The sequence below is a fragment of the Pomacea canaliculata genome, linkage group LG9 (genome assembly GCF_003073045.1).
Source record: "Pomacea canaliculata isolate SZHN2017 linkage group LG9, ASM307304v1, whole genome shotgun sequence".
Lineage (NCBI taxonomy): Eukaryota > Metazoa > Mollusca > Gastropoda > Architaenioglossa > Ampullariidae > Pomacea > Pomacea canaliculata.
The window spans coordinates 10,849,876-10,872,573 of NC_037598.1; the positions used below are offsets into that span (position 1 = coordinate 10,849,876).

The 22,698-nt window shown below is 38.2% G+C and overlaps 2 protein-coding genes across 8 annotated transcripts in view; one reads left to right on the forward strand and one right to left on the reverse strand.

Moving 5' to 3' along the window:
* The first annotated feature begins 1,386 nt into the window (after positions 1–1,386).
* On the forward strand, positions 1,387–15,337 carry LOC112571664. Of its 2 annotated transcripts, XM_025250836.1 has the most exons (6): positions 1,387–2,463; positions 4,046–4,201; positions 4,322–4,451; positions 4,712–5,254; positions 5,831–5,920; positions 7,568–15,337. In XM_025250836.1, the coding sequence occupies exons 1-4, from the start codon at positions 1,421–1,423 to the stop codon at positions 5,246–5,248; spliced, it is 1,866 nt and encodes a 621-aa protein (XP_025106621.1). In that variant the 5' UTR covers positions 1,387–1,420; the 3' UTR covers positions 5,249–5,254; positions 5,831–5,920; positions 7,568–15,337. The 2 variants fall into 2 exon arrangements, with proteins under 2 accessions (XP_025106621.1, XP_025106622.1); XM_025250837.1 differs by lacking the exon at positions 4,046–4,201.
* A 146-nt stretch (positions 15,338–15,483) lies between these two features.
* The window catches only part of LOC112571665, a 35,952-nt gene continuing 28,737 nt past the window's right edge, over positions 15,484–22,698 (reverse strand). For all 6 annotated transcript variants that reach the window (XM_025250839.1, XM_025250842.1, XM_025250843.1 and 3 more), the window contains 8 exons: positions 22,145–22,315; positions 21,328–21,498; positions 18,557–18,729; positions 18,024–18,200; positions 17,694–17,825; positions 17,294–17,350; positions 16,944–17,014; positions 15,484–16,116 (listed from right to left, as the gene is read on the reverse strand). In XM_025250839.1, the coding sequence (XP_025106624.1) occupies positions 16,071–16,116; positions 16,944–17,014; positions 17,294–17,350; positions 17,694–17,825; positions 18,024–18,200; positions 18,557–18,729; positions 21,328–21,498; positions 22,145–22,315 (998 nt within the window). In that variant the 3' untranslated portion in view covers positions 15,484–16,070. The remainder of the gene's footprint in view (positions 16,117–16,943; positions 17,015–17,293; positions 17,351–17,693; positions 17,826–18,023; positions 18,201–18,556; positions 18,730–21,327; positions 21,499–22,144; positions 22,316–22,698) is intronic.

The window sequence follows — 22,698 nt, forward strand, 5'->3', positions numbered from 1 at the left end:
TGAACTTCATGATTGTACAAGTGGACAAACTGGGTACTGCAGGGTTTAGTGGGGTTCCATTGCTGCCTGTCCCAAAGTGCAGCAGATTCAAATTTGCCAGGAGAAGAGCTGTTGATCTCCATTTTTGCTCTACCAATCTGTTGCTATTTCATAATTTTTTAAGCATTCATTATGTAGTCCATTATTTAAAGGATGATAATGTTAAACTGTACAGCATTGACTGTGATACTAGTGTTTCCTCAGATCAAATAAGCAGTGGTCTGGGTAACAATCAGCCTGAAAATAATATAATGCTGGAAATGACTTTCAAGGTATCTGCTAATGCTGATTCAACCTCAAACACTATGTCACATCATCATTTGTTCTCTCAAAGACTGCTCGAGCAACATGACAGCAAGGAACACATGATCATACCTAGAAAGTTTACATGTGTTAGAAGTGATAATGCTCATCCACTTGTAAAACCCTGCTTTGTTCTGTTAGAGGATATTTTGAAAGTACATGGTGCTAAAAACCTAAAAGTAACATCACCACTTTTTTGCAAGTTAAGAGGTTTTACTTCTGGTTCATCTTGCCATTCAAAAACAAGAGCCAAACAAAATCCACTTTCATCTCTCCAAGTGCAAGTTTCATCTGATCCTTCTTTCATGATGATACAGTCTGAGAGAGATATTTCAGCAAGTTCTCCAAATAAATTGGTCAAGGAAAAAGTCTCTGAAGTCAATCATAAGTTGCATCAAGATAAGGGAATGCTGTCATGTTGTACATCAAGGAAGTCTTGTGGCGGTGGACAAGACACTCGAGCTAGTTTATCCTTTAAGATCCCAAAGATTGCTAAGGTAGAAGCCAACAAATCTGAGAGCAAGGAAGACTCTTCAAAGATTCACAGTAAGCATACTGTTCAGAAGAATGGGAAAGGGCACAAAGGATGCACAATAGGGGCATCTTGTGAGCTTTTGCCAAACCTGAAAACAAAGGCAAAAGATAAAAGTTGTCCTGTGGCAGAGCATTTGCAAAAGGCTTCCGTGAAACAAGCACTAGACCCATTGCCTTTGAGAAGTCTGTCAAATTTAACATCTTTGAAAAAATTACCGACAAAAAATATTACTACTGGAGTCAATAAAGTTTCCACTGCCAAATTGGCAATGTCTGCCAAAAGAAAATGGATGATGTCATATCTGCAAAGAATGTGATACAGAAAAACCAGAGACAGAAGAGCTCCACTTATTTTCTGGGGAGATCTCGTGAAGTGAGGGACGAGTTTTCAAGAGGTCATTCTAATAGCTACTTAAATGTCGTGCTTGAGGATGCAAACATCACAGACTTGGATAGGTGTGATTTAACTGTTGATTCAAAATCAGTGGGCATATTTCTTCTGATTCCTTTCTTTTAGAAGAGCAGTCATCTGAACCACACAAAAATGTCGCCAAGAAAAAAATCCATGCCACGTAAAGCACATTCTGAACCACACAAAGATCATAATAATGAATCATCCAAACCACACAAAGTTCACTCCAAATATTTGTCCAAACCACATAGAGAGCATTCTAAACAGCCATCCAAACTACTCGGAGATGTTCAACAATCATCCAGACCACTTGGGGGCACTTCCCGAGTAGTCACAACACCTAGGAAGAATGCTAAGGAATGTCAAAGGGAAGGCAGTAAGCATCAGAAGAATAGTGGAAATGACATGATGAAACAGCCATCACTGTCATCATCTGATTGCAAGTCCATAGAGCATATTGATCTGGAACAGTGGGCCCATAGGCAAATACCCACAGTGATGAACACCACAATCCTGAAATCAGTCAAGGATAAGGGGAAAGAGGAAGCAAAAGTTGATGTCTGTCTGAATAAGCAACATAAGAAGCATTCAAGATCACCCACTTGCTCAGTCCAGAGACTAACACCAAATCTTTGCTGTGGAACCAGCAGCATCAGTTGTGTGAGATGCTCTTCTGAGTCCATGCTACCTATAGATATACCAGTGGATGGTGGAAGAACAGAAAAATTTTTAGTGAATGTATTGAATCATAAAAAGGGATCAGGCCTTTCTCCAGTTCTGCAATTCAACTCCGAATCAACATTCCATTACAATAGAGAAACAGCCAAACAAAAAGTCCATGACAGATTAGGGACAAGCAAAAAATTACACTACCAAAATGACTCACACACTCTCCCCAAGAGTAGTTTGGGGCCTTTAGATGGTGATCCTGAAGACAACAACACGGCAGCGTGTAATCAAACTAATTCCTGCAATACACCAACAGAGCCAATGAACAGCACTCAAAACCGTAAAAGAGGGTGCTTGTTTTTGGAGTCAAGTAATATACCTGCACAAAAGGTACCAAGAAGGTACGGTGATTATACTTCAGGCCAGTCTGTAGAGGGCCGGCCATCAAGAAACCATGTTCCAGATTATAAGCCAAAGCCTGTTGCTTCTTTTCAGTTGAACTACAAGTAAGTAACCTGAAAACCATTTTGAAAAATTGTTGTTCAACTTTACCCAAGTTTAACAATAATTGTTTTTTTCTTTTTTAAGTCTTTAAATGCTAAGTGTCCTGCACATTATTTATGCCTTGTCTTGTATGATTCAAACTGTAGAATGACTCTGTAGAGCAAGATATATTTTGAAAGCGAATGCAAAAAGATTCTTGGCAATCTCCAACCAAGAAATTGATTGTTATTTTATATGTGACTGCAAAGTGGTCAGTCATCTGTCAAAGTGGTATCTTCTTCTGTCTTGGTCACTGCATGGGTTATTATTTTTGGTTAAAGGAAACTTTACTAGTTGAGAACTGTTAAAATTTCTAAATTTTCTGTAAAATGTGCAGGATACCTAATATATAATAAATGTCTTCCTTCCACAACAGAGAAATTTTCCTTTGTTGGGAGCTCTCATTAGTAACAAACTATAAAAAAAATATGTTGCACCTCACACACCTATACTGCTACACTTAACACCACCACCACCACCCCCAGCCGCAATTGGCGGTCTGGATTGTGCATGGTTAGCACCTATCCCCAATACCATGAGGATTGGCTGTCCTGGGATCAGATCTTGTCTTGGGCATGCTGTTCTTTCTCAACACTTAGCATCTGCTTACAGGGCTGGCTGCTTTGCTGTGATATAGCCTTAGTTTCTATCTGAGCATAAACCAGTCACATGCAAAATAAGTATTTTTGTTAGGCCTGTTCAAGAATGCTTTCACAGTTGGGAAGGACTTTTAAAAAAGCAAACTTCTTATTGAACAGTTGTTTCCAATTACCATGTGAGGGCAGGATTTGAAAATGGTCATGTACTGAGTGAGAGAGGTCTGTGATGATCTTGACCGCTTTTAACCTCACAGTCCTTGTGTATGGGTCACATAACTCATTCAATAAAGGTGTGTGAATAGCTCATTCAGTACGGTGTATCAACACAATTGAGCTACAGAGCTGTGAAGAAATTGGCATTTGGTGGTGTGATCTGTAAGGGAAGCACTAATAGTGTGGAAAGCTATTGCTCTGCTCAATGATGGAAAGAATGACAAACCTCACTGACAGATTGAATGCTAAAATGCTTTTGGTTAGGCTTTGACTTACTGATTCAAGTACCAGGTCACTGACAGCCGGAAGTCCAGCAACAGCTTAGCGCCTGTCGCCAGTACAATGAAGGTTGGGTTTCCTTGGTTCAGCTCTCGTCTGGGCAGAATGTTCTTTCTCTGCATGTGGCATCTGTTTACAGGGCTGGCTGCCTTGCCATGATACAGCCTTAGTTGCTGGCTTGGCATAAAACACCAATCTCCTCCTCTCCTCCCCCCTCCCACTGACAGTCACATTCCACAATTGCCTTAGCAGGAACAGGTGCTGATATGTGTTTTCCTGGAAGGATATATTGTTGTCTAGCACTGTGCCTAGATACCTAAAACTTTTCACCTATTCTGCCACTTTTATGAGGGCTTAAGTAAATGCCTGATACTGTCTTTTCATGTTTAAAGATTACCCATTTTCATGGAACTGAAGTTTAGTCCCAGGTTTTAGACCATATTATTTGTTTTAGGGGGCATCAAGATCTTCTAGACAACAAAACATCAGCAACTTTCCTAAATAAGTTTGCTGGCATGAGAAAAAGTCTATTCAGCCAAGCCTGCTACAAAGGCTTTCGCTTCAAGATGTACACTTTCCATCGCTCCACAGTTAACAAATTATCAAACAGGTGGGTTATAGTAAGTTGACATAATTTGATGTTTGACAGTAGTTACACAGGTTGATGAGTAATGGAATAATGCATGTGGAGTTCTCTTGCAGTATTCAGATTCGCCTTTATTGTTGCCAGATGGCATGACATGAAAGAAGAGACAGTACAGAGGAAAACCCAGGAGACAGCTGTTAGTGGTGGAGCTGAGGCAATAATTGCTCATTCATTTCATCATGTAAAAAATAAACATCGCTCCGCCAAAAGTGAGGTACAAGCATTTTTGTAAGAATAATGGAAACAAATCTTTCTTTGTCAAGATATTTGTTATCTGAACACATTTTTGCATTAGTTTGTTGATTGAAGATAGTAATATTACATGTAGAAATATCAGAATATACAAGAAATGTGACATCTTGTGTTGCCACATTTGAATAGTTCCATTTTTTACTATGAAATTTGCATGTTCTAAATCTCTTTGTTATTGCCTCTCTTGAAAACTACTTGTGAAAAGATTTTAATTCCATGCAGGAAACAAAGAAAGAAACAGGAAAAGGGGACACCTGTTTATCACAGAATATGCCTGCCACATCCAAATCTCTGCCAGGTGTCATGTCAGCACCTATTAATAATGTGATTGAAAGCCAAGCAGTGAGTCAGAAGAAACCTGGTTCTCTTTCCCATTTGTCCAGTATAGCTGAAAAAGCAGTGTTAGTTAGAGAAACTAACACTTCTGCAGTTTCAGATGTAGTAGAGTTCCAATCTGAGGGTTTAATAGAGGTAGAGCCCTTTGGATGCAAAACACATCTTTCAGAGAAACGGAGTACACCAGAATGCTGGACATCCTTACATGTATCGCAGTTAGGACCCTCTCCACTAACATCTTTGGCAAACAAAATAGAACCCTCAGTTGCTCCAGCAATGTTTGAAAGAGGTCAGGCCTGCAAGATACCTCAGTCATTAGGATCACTGTCAGAAGAAGCATGTGAGATGCTTCCACCAGCTTTAAGCACATGCGGCAGACCAGAGACTTGCTTCTCTGCTCTTGATGTCGAAAAGACCAATTGATAACAGGTATACAGGCAATTACATATAACTGCATTATCTATTAGCTGGTGCAACAGTTGTCTTGTGGTTAGTAGTATATCATTATTTCCTCATTGAATGCGTGAATTTTGGTGCTGTGCCCTTATCCATTTCTGTAGAGTTGTGTTACTTTACTTTTGTTTTGACCTTTTTATGAATAGCCATCACCAGAGAATATGTTTTGTATTCTGAAAGACCTTTGTCATTGTACACTTTGTTGATATTTTCATGTTGAAAATTATGTGGATAATCTAATAAACTAGTTTTTTAATTAGCTTTATGCAGAGAAATTGCCCACCCCTATTGTATGCTATCTGACAGATAAAATACAAGTACTGCAGTGTCCAACAAAATTACATGGATTTTTATGTCTACAATTTACTGATTATACTAATTTACTGTACACTTAATATAAGGCAATTTTATCTACGAGTTTCCTGAGACCTGAAATCATTTTCAGGTTTGGAAGGTTGACTAGGCTATTTAGAGTATGGATGGTTTGAAAATGTCTGTGGTTTGACATACATTTGGTATTTTGTGGCTACTTAATCCTTTGCATTACAGATTTTAAGGGAAGCAAGGAATCAAAAGGTGCTGCTGTTAGAATGTGGAAGCTGCATCGCTGGCCCATCATTTTCGTGCCACAATATACTGGTTGGTTTACTTTATGTCACTGCTAGCATTTTGCATGAAATGCCTTTACTGCCTTCTTCTTACCATCTCCTTTCACTCTTCATCTTGAGTTGGTGAGTAACAGTCTTTATTTCTGGCCACAGAAGATTATTCACATTCATCCATGAATCAGTAGAGACTTTATGCTCTTATACATTCCCCAAACCCACCACATCCTTTTGCAGAATGTAAATATTAAAGATTTTTTAATGGTGATAAAATTCTATGGAAATAGTCTTGCCTGTCCTCTGCAATAGAGGAGTTTGTTTCTTACTGTTGTACAGTCATCTGAGAGTCTTCTTTTGTACTCAAAGACTCGATATTCTCAGAAATCGTGTTCATCTACATACCTGTTTATTCAAACAATTTTTTGCTGTATTTTCTACAGAAAATGAGAAAATATGGCTTTTTTATTTTTAATATCTAATATGATTTTGAGGATGGATACCCTTCTTTACGTCATCACTAGCTTCAACATGCAATTGCTATGATCCTTAGTTGTTGACACGGCATAAAACTCCAATAGCTTCTTTAAAAATTCCTCAAGGCAAATGAATGATGGATGAGATTATACATGGCAGTGATCAGTGACACATCTAGGGCCAATTGCTTATTTTACTTTGCCCTTAAGTCTATTCCAGCAGTTTTATCCAGAGTACACAACCCAATTTTATAACTTTTCTTCCTAAAATCATTCTGTTTAAAAGTGCTGAAGCCATCAGAATGTTGTGATAGTAGCTCCTATGAAACAGTTAACATTTATAGTAGAACTGCTTAATAATTTGTTTACTTGTCAAATATTTCTGAATTTAACTTAACAACGGTGTATGGTCATTGTGGCAAGCACAGTAAGTACAGTGGGATGCAAACACAGCAGAGTGTAAACAGATCACCACATGACTCAACAGGCCAAACTGACCACTGCCAAGAGAAAAGTACAATGATGAGACAACTTGACCACTCCCTGGGTGGAAGAAATCTTTTTTGCAAAAAATGCTGCACAATTATATACACAAGTTCATTATGTGTTAAAATTATAGTTTTGCAAATGAAAAATTTATTACAAAAAACAGTTGATCAATTAACATTCAAACCATCTCCAGCTACAATTAATTTTTCATTTTAGACTTAAACTTTGCTTTCTTTACTAGTCATTACAGTCCTTGTAATAATATTACCAATATATGTTTATTAAAATCTAAACTGCTGAAAGAATTCATCAGTTTCATTTCATCACAGTCTTATGTGGTTTTGTAAACATTTAAGCTTAATCTGATATACATTGTCATCATGTTTAAGCCTGTTTTAGTTAGTTTAAAACAGCCTCAAGAAGTTTAAAATTTAAAAAAGAAAACTGCTTTTAAAATTTGCTGAAATGCTCATACAGCACATCTATATGAGTTAAGAACTAATTTTGACAAAATGTAAAAATGTTTCTAATTTTAACAAATTTTGAAAAATGTTTCTAAATTTGCTTCTTCAGAATGATTCTAAGTTTTAGAAATGTGCAACTGGCTCACACAATATTTTTCCTCTCCACAACTTCATTTTGCCTTTGACTGATTTATAAACATCTGGAACAAACATTTTTATACCTGGATTTCAAATAGCCTTTGATTTTGGTTACAGAGATTGTGGCCCATTCTGACCTGAATTCCCAGCTGAAGTCAGAATACTTTCCTCATCTTGATCCTCGTCGAGGCTTCCATCATCCAAAATTTGTGCCAGCCAGACATGCAGAATCTAAAAATAAAAAATGTGGAACAGTCAGAAAGAGGTCTACCTATGTACCCCAAACTATTCCTCTCATCTCAGACAGTAGGAAAAAACTCAGAGATCCCAGACATCAGCTCATCAAGGAAGGGGCCCCGACTCCAGAAATAGATAAGAAAAAACAGTTGCGAAGACTGAAACCTGATTCAGCAGGGAAAGAGTTTACCTGTGATGCTTGGAGGTTGTTTAACAGGAAGAGTAGTGAAGACTTCACTTCAGATGTAAAGGAACACACGGCATCACATAATGAATTTGCATGGGCCAGGTTGTGGCCAAGATGTGGGATGGCTGATAAGGTGATAGCAGACCAAGAAACAGTAAATGAGTCTCATGTTCCCTCAGCAACTGCAGCCATAAGAATAAGAGCTGGTGCTGCTGACTTCTACAACACAGCCAAGGAAAAGAGGCAAAAATATGATGAAAAGGTTAACAACAAGCAGTCTTGTAACATGTCTAACTTGGCCGCCATTTCTGTGAAACGAGCAAGACATGGGAGCAAGGCAGAAGATGAGTGTGTAGAAAAGAAGCTAAAGAGGGACTTGAACAGGGAGCTGCTTTATGACATTTTGTTTTTGGATACTATGCAAAATGTGCAAGATTCCAGACAATCTCAAGTTAGGGCATCATCTGCTGTAAGTGATGGTTCCAGAAAATGCATGTCTGACAAAACACCCATTCTGAACATCAAATCAGATAATCAGTTTTATTTGTCCCAGGCTTTTACAAAAATTACTTATGCAGTAAAACATACCTGAAATTCAGAAAATAAGTTTTGGGTAGGATCCAGTAAGATGCAAATAATAGATTGTCAGTTTTCTTTCAGATGCATCGTGATTACCCATTTCTGCAAAGTCCAGTAATCTGAAACCAAGCGAACATCTTGAAAACTTTAATGCAGACACCTTCATCATTCTAGATTATAAATTGAATACATGAATGGCACAGTGCTGCTAGATCACATGGTAGGACACTCAAGAAGAAATATCCTTTTTCTTTTGCAATGAGATGGGCTGAATCCTGTGTAATTCCTGCTGCATTAGGTTGTCATCACCATAATACCATAAACATGAGGAAATCCAGATCTTGACAAGAGATGAGCCTTATTGCACATGATCAAGCTGGGGAGGGGGGTAAGAATCCAAGCAGATGGGTTATGTGCAAGGGTGAATGGGCAGGGGGCATGCCAGACATATTTGCAATGACCATACTAAACTATGCATTCTAAGCAACAGTGGCAGGCTGTAATAAAAAAGGCAAGAATTGTTAATCTGGCTTCCACATTATTCGAAGGCACAGTAACTTTGGTGATTCTGGAGCATGCGCTTTGAGGTCTGCTGCAGAAGAGGTCCTGACCGCATTGCTGTGTTAACATCAGTGTGTGCTTTTCATGCTTTCTTGTGGAAAGCACATTTTTCCAGGTGACTAGCAGTGATGACAGCAAGACACAGAATTTCTTTGTGTCTGCTGTTTATTTATTGTCATATTTAAAAAGAAACCACTTCTGATCACATTAGAAACTTGCCATCTCACCATCCTTGACTGCTAAAGAAAGCAATCATGTTGCGATCCATTATTTGTTGAGCTAACAATGTGTACGGCATGAAGGTTTTGTAGATATTGTAAACAAGATCTGCATGTGATTTTCTGGTGAATGTTTTGAGATTCATCATGATTTGTGTGCCTATTGAACAAATGAGTATGCAGCAGTTTTCTTTTATCATTTGTCCCTTTTGTTGTGAAGTGCTACTTGAGAGAACAGCCAGTTTGTCATAAAAATAAGTAACACATGGGATCTATAGCCTTGTATTCATTGTTTGATGTCCTCAAAAACGAGTGACAGCTATTTGTGATTCTGACTTTGATCATGAGTACAAAATTTCATAAGCTGTTCTGAACACAGCTTGCTTTGTGCCTGGTTTCTTGAATGAATAATGGATGGTGCTTATCAGCAGGGATGTGCTTTCTGTAGAGATTCCCAATTATAAACTTCATTTTTCTTTTCTTAGAGTTTTTGTTTTCCATCGTCAGTTGCCTGTTTCAAAAGAAATCAAGTTGACTGGAATATAACCAGAACCTAGGTTCAGGCATTGCCTATCTCCTCTGCCAAGTTGATTTGTGTTGCAGAGCTTACAATTCAAGTTAAACCACAGCCTTTGCTTCCTGTCCCTGTTTTTTAATAGACCATGATTCTGACTTTAGTAACATACAGAAGGACAGAGATCATATTCTTGATCAGATATATCTTATATATCAGAGATATCTTATCGTGCCTATTTGAACATTCAGTTCATTCCCATGTCTGACCATTAAGCGCTAAGGGAAACATCATTTGACCAACCTAAACCAAGCCACTGTCCATCAGCTTAGCTGTACATTAGCTGCAAGCTGCCAAAACTTGAATAACAGGTGTGATAGCACTGCATACTACATGTACTAATGCTGTGAAAGATCAACAAACTGTTCTGAAAACATATCAAACCTTTGAAGAAGCTGTAGCTATTTATCAAACATTAGAGCAGGATATTTATAAAGAGGATCATAATTGTTTAGATTGTACATTTTTAAAATATAGCTCGAAAGATATTACAAAGGTGTTTGTGTAAAAAGCTGAACAAGATCATCAGTGTAAGATGATCCCATTTATAAATATCCTGTTCACTAGTGTAATATTTTAAGGAGCATGCTTGCAATTGCAGGAATAGCACAAAGTAACCTATGTGTGTCTCAATTATTGATAAATCTGTTTAAAACTTAGGATATTATTACAGCAGCTTTTGTTCCTATAATTTAATGTGGATCCCTGCAAAAGATGACCATATGCATTGAATAAGAGGATAATGACTAAAGAGGAAAAAACTGTTTTTTTCTTACCTTGAAATGTGCAACTTCATAACTGTTGACCAAACCATCGATATTGCATGAAAAACCTTACATTTTTAAACTACTAGGTTCTAAGTTTCTTTGTGGGTAAATTAGTGTTCTTTTTCTATTTTTCTTGGGCTCCAAAGTTTGTGTTATCAAAAGCCTGATATTGAAACAATGGGCCACGTTTGTATACATTGTATATAGTTCTTCAGATATGCCAATTCTGAACTGTAGCAGTCTTTCTAAATCAAAAGTCTTACCAGATCATCCTATTAGTCTTCTCATATTTTAAATTAATTGAAAAGAAGTGGACTGTATGTTAATAACATTTGAAGTTTGTTATGTGGACTGTATGTTTGAAATTTGTGATGTGGCATTTGCACTAATTCTGGTGGGGGTTTTTTTCCTTTAAAAAAAAAAATCTTTAATTATCTCTTATGGAGGTGATGACATTGCTGGCTGTGTAGCCTTTAAGCTGATCTGGACAAGGGTTGGGGAGACAACAGCAGCTGGATGACTGAAGCCTGTGTCTTTCTGACTGAGGCTGACTTCGCCTGGTGAGGACAATATCTTTTTTTGACCTGGCAAGTTTCTTGGCAGTCTTGTTAAAAACAAAAACATGTGATGTGTATATGCTTGTATTGTACTGATTTTGGGAGGCTTTAACATCTGTTGAAATTTTATTTTCTGTGAGAAAGTGATGGTAAAACAAAAGACCTATTGGAGCTGTGATCACAGTGCACTGGTAAGTGCACTTAGACTGTACAGAACAAATCATAGTGGCATGTGGGAAATGTAAGAAGAAATGCTCATGAACAGTTGTACCTTGGTTTAAACTTTCAGATGATGTGTGACTGCTTTTAGGACCACATTTGTAGAGACATTCAAGTAATCTGTGGTCAGTGTTCTGCATGCCTCCTAGGCATTAGCCTGAGTGGTAATTTTCTACAGCAAAGGTCAGATAATTTAGAGTTTCCCATCATCAGTCTGGTTAAGAAAACAGCGCTACGTTACATTAAACATTGAAGCTTGTAGGTGGTAGTTTATTTCTAATATACAAGTAAAATGTTAAAATGTTTTTATGCATTCACCTCTACTAGCTTTTGAGAAGTTAATTTGTTATAGTATTTTCTTCGTGCGTATCTTGATAGTAATGCCTATGCTGCCAGGTTCAACTTTATAGCAACTTTAAGCATGTGCACCTTTTTTTTATTAAAAAAAAAACAAAAGTGATGGAAAAATCTTAGTGGTGCCCTTTTGGTGGTCATAAATTTACACACTATGAACAAGTTAGTTTCCTAATATCTAACACTGAAAATCTTTAGATTTAGAAATACTTTATATCACTTTGACAAGCATAAAACTAGCATTTAAAATACTTACACACCTGTCAGTAGTAAAGTAGAAGAATATGAATGGATATTTATTGCTTCATAAATACTGTTATATATACAAATGGCATTTTTGGTGTGAATGTAGGAAAAGAACGTTGTGCATCGGGTTTTGCTCTGGAGAGCATTTTAAAGCTCTTGTCATAAGGAGACAGATGTGATCAATTGCTACTGGGCTTGAATGATGGATGGTAATTGTAAATTGATAGTAATTGTAAACTAAATGGGGTGATACCTCATTTGAGAAGTAAGAGAATCTGCCTTGTACTGTGTATTTTCAGATTATGAACTATAAATGTGCATTTCAAACACTGGTTTGGAAACAAAGTCCATGCCAGGGGCACACTTACACCTTGCTGTTATTGTTTACATAAACATTCAGATAGTCTATAGACATAGGTTATTTTGGTTCATGTCTTTTCAGTGATGCATAGTTCTAAAATTCTTTAGTTTTCATGTAAACTGAGACTGTTGAAAATGCATTGGAGGTGGAGAAGGGGTTACATTTGGAATGAATATGATGACCACATTATGGTTATAGCCACTAAGCACCACTAATTTAATGCACTTTTCATCAGCTGTGTGGTCCTTGTTAAGCTCCTCAGCTGCTTCAGATAAGATGAATTTTAAAGACAGCTGAAGGAAATGTAGATTGCGGACAGGGTTTTACTGTGCTAACCATGACAGATGTAGGCACCGCATGATAATATTTATTTTATGATAGTGCAAGAAAGTGTTTCATGACATATCTCCACCTTAGTCTTAATGTCTTTAAGAACAATTTTCCACTCAAATCTGTGATGCCTGTCTTAAGTTTGTGATAACCAGTCTATTGGTTGGGCTTGAGGGATGGGTGTTGTCAAGGGTGTTTCTCCATCCTGGATTGCTTTTGGTTGCATTTGTTGCACTATGATTAATCATGGAATAAAATGAATGGGAAAGAAGAGTAGAAAAGATTTTGCTTTTCATGTGTGCATGCAGCTGAATGATCTTTTGCTAAGGTTTAATATTGCTTTATTTTTTTTTAATGATTTATTTGATCATTCAGACTATGCCATTGATTTTGCAATATAAAGAGAAAACAACCACTACTGTCTTTAACATAGGTTTATTTGTTCGGTTCGTGAATACAGAATCAAGGTTGTAGTAATTCCACCAGAATAACATGTAACAATCATCAATATTAACAGTAACCATCTTAATTGTCATTTTATTAATTTTTGCCATATTTTACTGACAGTTTCCTCAAACTAAATTTCAGATGCACATTAAAGGGAAAGGTAATCTGGGGGATTGATTATTGCAGTGTCTCATCAAATGCACTGTACTTTGGTCAGTGTTTGTTTTCAATATAGTAATGACGGGAGAGTCCCATCTTCTGGTTTTAGATTTAATTATTTGTTTGGTGGGTGAGGAGTATTTGGTTGGTTAGTTTTTATTTGCGAGGTTGAATTGTTTCATTGAATAATAGTCATCAAGAGTTTTATGTGGTTCTCTACCAGCAAGGTTAGTATTCATTTTTGTATGAGCAGCTCCAGCTAAGAAAGATCTTTTTGTCATGTCTATGAAGCCCCATCATGAATGTCTTGTAAGCAGATGTCATAGATTTGAACTTTTTCAAAAATACACCTACAATGTTGAGGGAGTTATGACAGTCCTAAAGAACTCAAGCTTCATGATGACAGATAAGCTGCCCTGTAGTGTTTTTTTTTCATTTCATATTTGTGTAAAATCCAGTATCATTCTCTTACTTTTCTGTATGACACTTGTTTATATTTTGCACTGGTTTATGGTGCATTATAGTTTATTTAAACATGACAGCAGTGTGAATGTGTTTCAGAAGGTTTGAGAAGAGGTTTGCTGAACAATTTTTCATGTGTTCATTGATATGCATTAACTTTGATGTTTACCAATTTTTGTGTTATGGCAAATTTTTCATTATTTATCAATTGTATCTGTATGGCTCCTTTACTAAAACTCTCTTTGGTGTTGCATCAAAGAGGGTTGTATATTTTGAGGGTGTTTACAGGTCTACTCAAAATTTTAGCAAACTTACTTGTTTTTTGAAAGTTCATTCTCCCAAACAAGTCTTACCTTCCCAGTTGGAAAGGGACAAAATAATTTTGTAGTTTTCTGACAAGTGTCAGCCAAGTTCATTCCATTTTGCGTTTTTCTTTTTAATCACGATTTTTGCAGTGTATGTAACTAGCTGTAAATAGTGTGTTTTTCCAAGTTATCCGAACAAAAGCGGAAAAATAAAAGCCATAAGCCTTAAGAAGTTCGCTCCTAAAAGTTATTGTAATAATTAAAATGGTTGCTATGATTACTAGCTTCAAATTTATTTCAGAACTGTTTTCTCACTCGTTGTATTAAGATAAACGAAGGGTTCTTTTTTGTTTGGTTGTGTTTTGTTTTGTTTGGTGGTTTTTTTTTTTTTTTTGTGTTTACATCAGGGGCTTTATTTTGAAAATTATTCGTCGTTTTACCGAAAAATGAAAAGTTATGAGTAATGAGGGACTTTGTGATTTGTATACCTGATCCATTTCTTTTGTCCTAAACTCGTTTACGCTTCGTGTTGCCTAGGATTACACAGGCATGCGATGCGATTCATATGCAGTAGGATTGTCGCAGGACAGGTGGTAGTTCACTGCTAGTTCATTTTCTTGTTGCCAGGCACGATCGCGTAAATTAGTCGTGAGACTGAACACACATAGTCAAAGGTGGAACTGTGTGACACATTTCATGACAATCGCTTTTAAAGTTTGTCAAATATATTCGACATTTTTGGGACCGGTCAAACTTTCACCGATTTTCAAGCTTCATAGGCCGCGAAGGGATGTGTAACATAGACAGGTAGTGCTCTTTATTTCTTCAACAAACCGATAATTTTCTTTGTAAAAAAAAAAGTTTTCAGTTTCAGGAAAGATATGTTTATCTCCAGGTTGACAGGGATCTGCTCTCACGTCTTCAGTATTGTATGACATGAATCTCCGATGCGGATTTCAGTGTACAAGTGGGGTTTGGTTTTGTTTTGTTTGTTTCTTGGTGATGAAAGACCAAATCTTGCACATAGGTATTGAGAAATCTAAGCTTTTGGGGGATGCGGGGGTATAATTTTTTTTTTTTTGCATATCCGGTTATCTCGCAGGAGGTACTTTGGTAAAGACATTACTGCAAACATCCATTAGATAATCCGAATATCTTTCTTTGGTTGGTACACCCCTCGCTCCCGGTCGTGTATTTCCATTGAATACGAGTGATATGAAAATGGAAGGCTGCACTATACTTTTTTGCGCTTTGGCGTGTTGTTTTGTGTTGAACCACATTTCTTGGGAGTCGATATTTTTAATAAATTCCTGACACCCTTAAATCTGCGTTTGGTATGTCCATGTGAATGCGAGAATGAATAGGAGGCAGAACGTGCGGCGAGAATGAAGAACACACGAGATGGATACCTGTAGATGAAAAATCATCTGCTTCACTCGTTCTCTCTACAGGAAATAAATCGACTGTTGGTGATGGTTTTTCAGAGTGTTTTAATGTTTTAAACTGGTAGCATTATTAACAACACACGTGACAACTCGTTAATTTAAAATGAACTACATCATCTACAAACATGGTACTTGATGGTCACATGTCCAGCAATGTGTTGGGAAATTAACGGCACAAAATACACCTGTCTGTTGACTTTAAAAACAAACACGGGACAGTTTTCCATTGTGACAAAAACATCACATCAATAAGAATTTGACAAGTGAGAACATGCGAAACAGATTTGCAGATAAGGCAAGTCAAACTCACTGGGGAGTCTGCACACAATGAAGATGAAGGATGCCGAGGATATGATTACTATAGTATGTCATGTGACCGCCTCATTAAAAACAAAATAGCAATTAATAAACGAAGACAAAGTGGGGATGTACATGTAACTCGACATTCTCCGACCTAAGTCTTGGTGGCGCTTTTACAAAGAAAAAGCTGAATGTAAGGAACTTAGGTTTCATCATTTGTCTTCCCAAGACCAGTTGACAAAAGGACAAACCACAGAAGTAGGCTGGTGCTGCTGGAAGATTCTGTAACCGTCTCAGACGGGTGTGTGCTCACTAGTAACCTCCATCTGCCACCGTCTTGGCTGTCTTGTTCTTCCTCCTACAAAAGTAATGCAACTTCTCAAACTGGATTCGTTTACACAGATGACCAGTGTCAGGTCCAAATATTTAACTTCAAGAGAAGTAATATTTTGATTCGGTCGGGATAGTGAACGTGTGTATTTATCTTAAACTTTTTAACCTTAGAAATTCGCGAGAGTGAATTCAGAATCAAATTCATTATTTAAATAAAAATTGCATTAAATAAGATAAAACTCTTTAAAACAGACTTTTTTACCCCTCAGTAAACTGCACCTGCATAGCATAGGAACGAGTTTTGAAAAAAACATTTCTAAGTTTGCTTCTTAAGAACAGTTTAATTTTGTTAACGTGCTGTGTAACTAGGGCGAGAGCTTATAAACAGTTAACAGAATTTAACACATAGCAGCAAACTGCTTTTTTTTTTTTTTTTTTTTTTGGACATCTTGCGACCCACAAATTCATCTTCATCTTACAAGAGAGCGTGCTTTGCAGCCAACCCGAATAATTGTAATGTTTCTTACTTCCGGCTTTTGCCTTTCTTTTAAAATGCTCTCATTTACCATGGCTTAAAATAAAATTATGTGCAAAGTCCTCAAAATGTGTTTGGGAAAGGTTTTTTTTTAAATGTTTGTCATTGGCTGCGCGAAAAAAGTTCAGAAATTAGCTTAAGGCAGAAATCAGGAAAATCTGTAAATGGACTCTGTGTGGGTTTTTTTTTTCTCTTTCTCTCTTTCTTCACGTGTTAGTTGTGGAGGAAAGGTGTGAGTGTAGAGGCTGGCAAGAAGGTTTCTGCTAAAAGACAGAAAGAAAAAGATGAAGCAGGGTCTAATGAAACTGTAGGCTCACCTCATCACACTCGGCGTCCGATCCCGAGCCCTCCATTTCCGTTCCTTTACATTTACGAGCTGTCGAGTCCACTGGCAGAATTAAAATGAGAGGAGTGAACATGATTTTGTGAATGCGCGTGCTTAAGCGACAGCCATGTTGCAATAATGATACTTCTAGTACTATGACTAATAATAACAATAATTGTATATTTACAGCTGTATACTGCTTTTTACCTCAACATTATGATTATGCGCTGAGCGTTAATCTATTTACTTGACAATACGCACAGCAAATGAAAGCAGTAAACGATGCACATAAGATATTGAGCAATAAGATGTAGATGTGGGTCAGTACTGATTTCTTCTCACCCTCGGACGTGCTGCAGCGAGGCAGGTCTTCGCACTCCCTGACTGTGAAGCTGTCACCTGCCCAGTGAAGTGCATCGTGAAAAGCCGACATTTAATAAGCATTTAGAATATGAAACTGTCAATCTTTTGAAGGCTCGGTAACACCAAAAGTGTGATGTTCTAACCTGCATTCAACAGTTTTGGGAATATTTTAAAAGTAGCTTCATAGTGCATAATAGTATACTAGAGTCTGCTTGCCAATGCTTCCTGCGTGTGTCACGACGGACCTCAAAAATTGTTGATCGACATGGTAAGAGTCTGGTTAATGTTGTTAGTGCTATAACATTAATATCCCTCAGACACAGATATGCTGTCATAAGTGGGTTGTAGAAGGAAAGAGTGTAGACCGATGGCTACTTACCTTCGCATGCGATTCCTCCATACCGAGGTTCAGGACACGTGCACGTGCGTTGCCGAGCTTGCAGTGATGTCTGCTCTGCACAGGACGCCGAACACGCCGACCATTCGCTCCACTCACACCACGATCCGTTACCTACAACCCACAATTATTACGAAGTCATCATGGGACGGTCCAGAAGCTACGGGCCGTGATATGGATGACGTGAAGACAGCGTGACTAGCACGTGATACAAAAGGAGGGTAATGTACCGCGGTGATTGCAGACATAAATTATGTAAATTTGTCGAGGTATGAACTGGTGCAAGGGTCCAAGGACAGAGGTCAAACTTACGAGGGCATTCTTGTTCGTTGAAGCACTCTTCACGCTCGTATTGGTTGCCTTGGCAATGGGCGCCGCCATGCTGGGGTCGAGGGTTGTTGCACACGCGTGTGCGTATGCGGAAACCAGTATCGCAGCGAGGAGCCCGGCAAAAACCGAACTCGCTCCATTCGCTCCACCCTCCGTCGACTGCAAATAGGTGCATGTGTTGTTTGTAATAAAATATATTTATGGTATGTATTTTTCCATTAACGTCCATTTATGTACTGTCCAATATCTTCACAGAGACTGCTGCTACTAACGTTGGTGATAGTCATACCGATGTTTTTAATATCAATAATATATATATCAATATAACAACATTATTATACTGTCCAATAGCCTTTCCGCTATTGCTGGAAATATTGCGTTGCTGCCATTAGTAGTAGTGGTGGTGTAATCGTGGAAGTTGTAGATGGTGGATGATGACGGCGATGATGATGGATGATGATCATGATGATCTAGATATAGGACTCGATCTGTTGTCCAGAAGGTCTAGCACTTACTAGGACATGGTCTGCTGCTGAAACAGGCGGATGTCTGCGCAGCTCGCCCTCACACTCCTTCCCGCCATGCAGTGGGCGGGGGCTGTCGCAGGTGCGCGTGCGTGACCTCAGCCCTTCTCCGCAGGTCGTGGCGCATGCCGACCACTCGGTCCACAGTGACCACTCGCCGTCCTCTGCAGCAGACGACACATTAGCATCGCGCTTTGCCAGGCTTTGTCCTTAGCTATGTTCTAACTTCATGCACCTAGCTCAGAAACAAACCTGTAGCTATAACTATAGCTACAACTACAACTATAACTATAAGTATAACAGATTCTCGGCTTGAAAACAAATGTTTAGCTATCTACTAACACCATGCACTCAGCTTCATGAGCAAATCGGTATCTTTGCACTGATGCATGTATCGCGTACAAATCTTTACCTATGCACTTACATCTTACACTCAGCTCATAAACAAATCTTGTTTTTAAAACCTGAAAATAACGGTCAGCTCAGAAAGCGTTAGCTTTGCAATGATTACAATCAGATCAGACACAAAGCAGAACATTTAAAGTGAAAATTCTCATAAAGTTGCTGCTGCCGGCCCGCGAATTTGCACTTTATGTAGATGACATATCTTCATGTGACAGGAGAAAAATAAATCAAAGAAATAAATCAAATACTTGCATATGCACGCGCGCGCACTCTCACACACAGAGCTACTTTTATTTCTTTTCCGTTTTATAATTGTTATATGGATTTAATCTCATGTCGCTTCGGTATTTTTCTCTATCCACTTTTTTTTAATTTTTGTAATTGCCTTTTGCAAAACTAAAATTTGCCGACGACCAACGCCTTGTAGAAGTCTTACCTGTGGCTACTCTCATTCCGTGAATCAGATCGATTTCAGAAATGTCTAAGCCCATCATTACTTACAGAGCAAAACTCAACATTGCAATGCACTTCTTGCACCTGACAGCAATTTTATCATTAAAAGATGTCGGAAGTTTCGACCCAGGTAACTCCGTCATTTTCAAGTGTTGTTGTCCTTTACAACCTTAGGCTGTTTGAACACATTCTGAGTTTCTTTTCCTCTCGAGAAGACCGCCTGGTGAGTGGACTGCACCAGGTAAACTGTTTGTCGAGAAAGGCGCACGTGACATTGATTAACTGTGACTGTTGTTGTGCTGGAAGACATGTTTGTTTGTCCTGCAGCGAGCTCCTACATTCACACTTGAAATCTTTTTTAAAAAATTACTCTCCCAGGCAAATTTAAAAATGAGTGTCACAACATACCGAGGACAATGATTCAGAGAGCGACAACAACATCTCGACATCACATTGTTTGGCAATACTGATGTATAATGACACAGAAGTTACTGAAATACCATTTCTACTGAAAAAAAAACTGTTATGGTGTCAAGACAAAGCACATTTCCAAGAAGCACTCACTGTCCCTGTGAGGCCACTTAAAAAAAATTTGTTGCTTTCTTCTTTGGCCAACCTGATCCACAATCGATACATCACGTTGTTAGTTCTGACAACACGGAGGCGAAAGGTCAACCATCACTGTTTGTCTTGGCAGTCAGCTGCCGGCACTTCAGGAAAACTGTATTTTTCTACCACCAGCCATGTCAACTTTTTTTAAAGGCACTAAAAGCAAAGGCTTGGCTTTACAATAACCGATCTTGTGCCTCCTGGGAAATTGCAGAGACCGTTAAATTTCAAGAAAAACAATGAATCGGGAGAAGAAGGAAATCTTTCTCTTTTCATCACTTGGGTTTTTTTTCTTGTTTATTTTTTCTGATATATATGGACAGAGCTGTTGCCCTTTAAAAACAAACTATTTACAAAGTGTAAAGATAATGGCAAACCATACAAATGTCAGATTTATAAAGACAGAAACAATATTAAAAGGAAAAAAAACAATGAAATACTGAAGATCATTTGAGTAATGAACAGTAGGAAAAAATAAAATACCTGAAACTAAATAGGTCTAGAATATAGAAACAGGGCAACACAAGGGATCCAGCAACTAGTACAGACACCACCTTTGCGGACTTGGCCGGCATCCTGGACACCAAGAGCAAGCGACCACGACGGAAAAGAGGACACAGGGACAGTAACCACAACCTGCGGTGTCACGGAGCAGCGACCCTCCTCCCACACCTACCATATCCTTTTCTCTCCTCACCCCTTCCATCCTCCACTCCCCATATTCCTCCAGATCCCTACATCGCAAAATGGCCTTTACGGGAAACACTTTTCCCTTCCAAAAACAACAAAGCTGTTACACGATTTTATATATAGATATATACTGAATCTTTTCAGTTTCTATGAGTGAAGGGCTAAATAAACAAGTAGATAACGATCGTCTGGTCTGGTTTTAACAGTTGCATTTTCCTCCCTTTTTCTCCCTTACACGGAATGTTGGTATCTTCAACCTGCTTCCTTTTTAAATTATTTACGACGAAATACAATAAGTCAGTTGTTTGAGATCTCAAACTCAATCCAATTTTATATCAGTTACAACTTTTCTTCACACCTCGCAAAACAACGAATTTATTTGAATGCAATCAACTTAGTTTTATTAAAGGGTAAAACATAAATAAATACTGTTGATCATTCCAGAGATGGCGATTCACTTTCAACAGAATGAAGTGCGCACGCATGAGGCATAAAGGGAATTAACTTCCTGATGATACGGCTATCAACTGTCTGCTACATACTGTACATACATACATGTCTACACCAAGACAGGATAGGAATGTAGACAATAATTGTTTACTCACGTGGACACTTCGCGATCTCACACTTCTTGGCGAAGACCGGTAACCCGGCGCACATCCGCCCGCCGCTGGCTGGAGCAGGGTTGTCGCACTCGCGCATGCGCTTCTTGGTACCCAGGCCACAGGTGGCGCTGCACAGCGTGAACTCGGACCACTCCCCCCAGTTCCCATCCACTGTAACACCACAGACAATTACGATTATCGAGGCTTTATAAAAACATTACAGGTTAGTAACAAAACCTTTTCAAGAACAGCAAAAAAATAAATAAAAAATAAATAAATAAAATAATCAGTCTTGTATGGCTGACAATGACAACATTATCAATTTCCTTTGTTTAGTCGGGATCTTCAAAGTAATAAACACATTAACGATACTAATCGCAGTGTGTATGTCTGGGTTAGTCTGTAAACATCTTGGACTTGCTTCTACACAAGTCTCGCTCTTTCTCTTTCGTATTCCTTCTTGAATTTTTTTTTCTCCCTCTCTTATTCTAGATTTTTCTTTACCGGCCAAGTTTCTGTACGAGTGTTTATATCCCAGCATTATCTAAATTTTATCTTAATACTGTCATTTTAATTTTATTTTATTACCAGAATCTTAAATTGAGAAAACGAAGTGGCTAGCTTTTAATGTTTTGTAAGAATATACTACCCTAGTTATTTCGCAGTAAAGAGAAATCCTGAGAAAATCACGGTAAAATCTGATTAATTACTGGTTAAAAAAACAGTAAATGAAGTTCAAAACTATATTTTTGAATTTCGTGTTTGTATATATAAATTTTATTTTAATTCTTTGAGACTTTGGCTCGTCGTCGGTTACCTGGACATGGCTGCTCGTTGCAGTCCTGACTATTTTTAGCCGGTCCGGAGCAGGGAGACCCCCCATAGGCAGGGGGAGGGTAGTTGCACTTCCGCTGTCGCAGACGAGTGCCGCCGCCACATGACTGAGAGCACGGTTGCCAAGGAAACCATGGACCCCAGTTACCGTCCACTGCAACAAGCTCGAGTTAGCGAGTCGTCTCAACATTTGTCGCATTCAACACTTGCCAGTCACCCGGACACGAATTCTGTCTATCGGAGACAATTCAATTTTTAAGCCTTCGAGCCATCGGTCGACGACCGGCATCCAATTTGGAAACAAAATTTAAACCGAAATGGTAATCATTGTTGTACAGAGCTGGAATAGAGCAGACGACAAAAGGAAGAAAAGAAAAAGGAAACAAATAAAAGGAAAATATAGGGAGACAAACAAACCTCACCTGGACAGAAGCTAGCTAATGAACTAAAAAAATAACTAATAAACAAATAAACTAACCAATGAACAAATAAACAAACAAGCTAAATAACGAACACAATGACTAATCCACAAACTAA

Bases quoted from the DNA above. Each gene is read 5' to 3' on its own strand.
- LOC112571664 (XM_025250836.1), top strand. From the start codon at position 1,421: ATGTCGCCAAGAAAAAAATCCATGCCACGTAAAGCACATTCTGAACCA. The intron at 2,464-4,045 runs GTAAGTAACCTG...TATTTGTTTTAG, and splicing joins TCTTTTCAGTTGAACTACAA to GGGGCATCAAGATCTTCTAG. The intron at 4,452-4,711 runs GTACAAGCATTT...AATTCCATGCAG, and splicing joins ATCGCTCCGCCAAAAGTGAG to GAAACAAAGAAAGAAACAGG.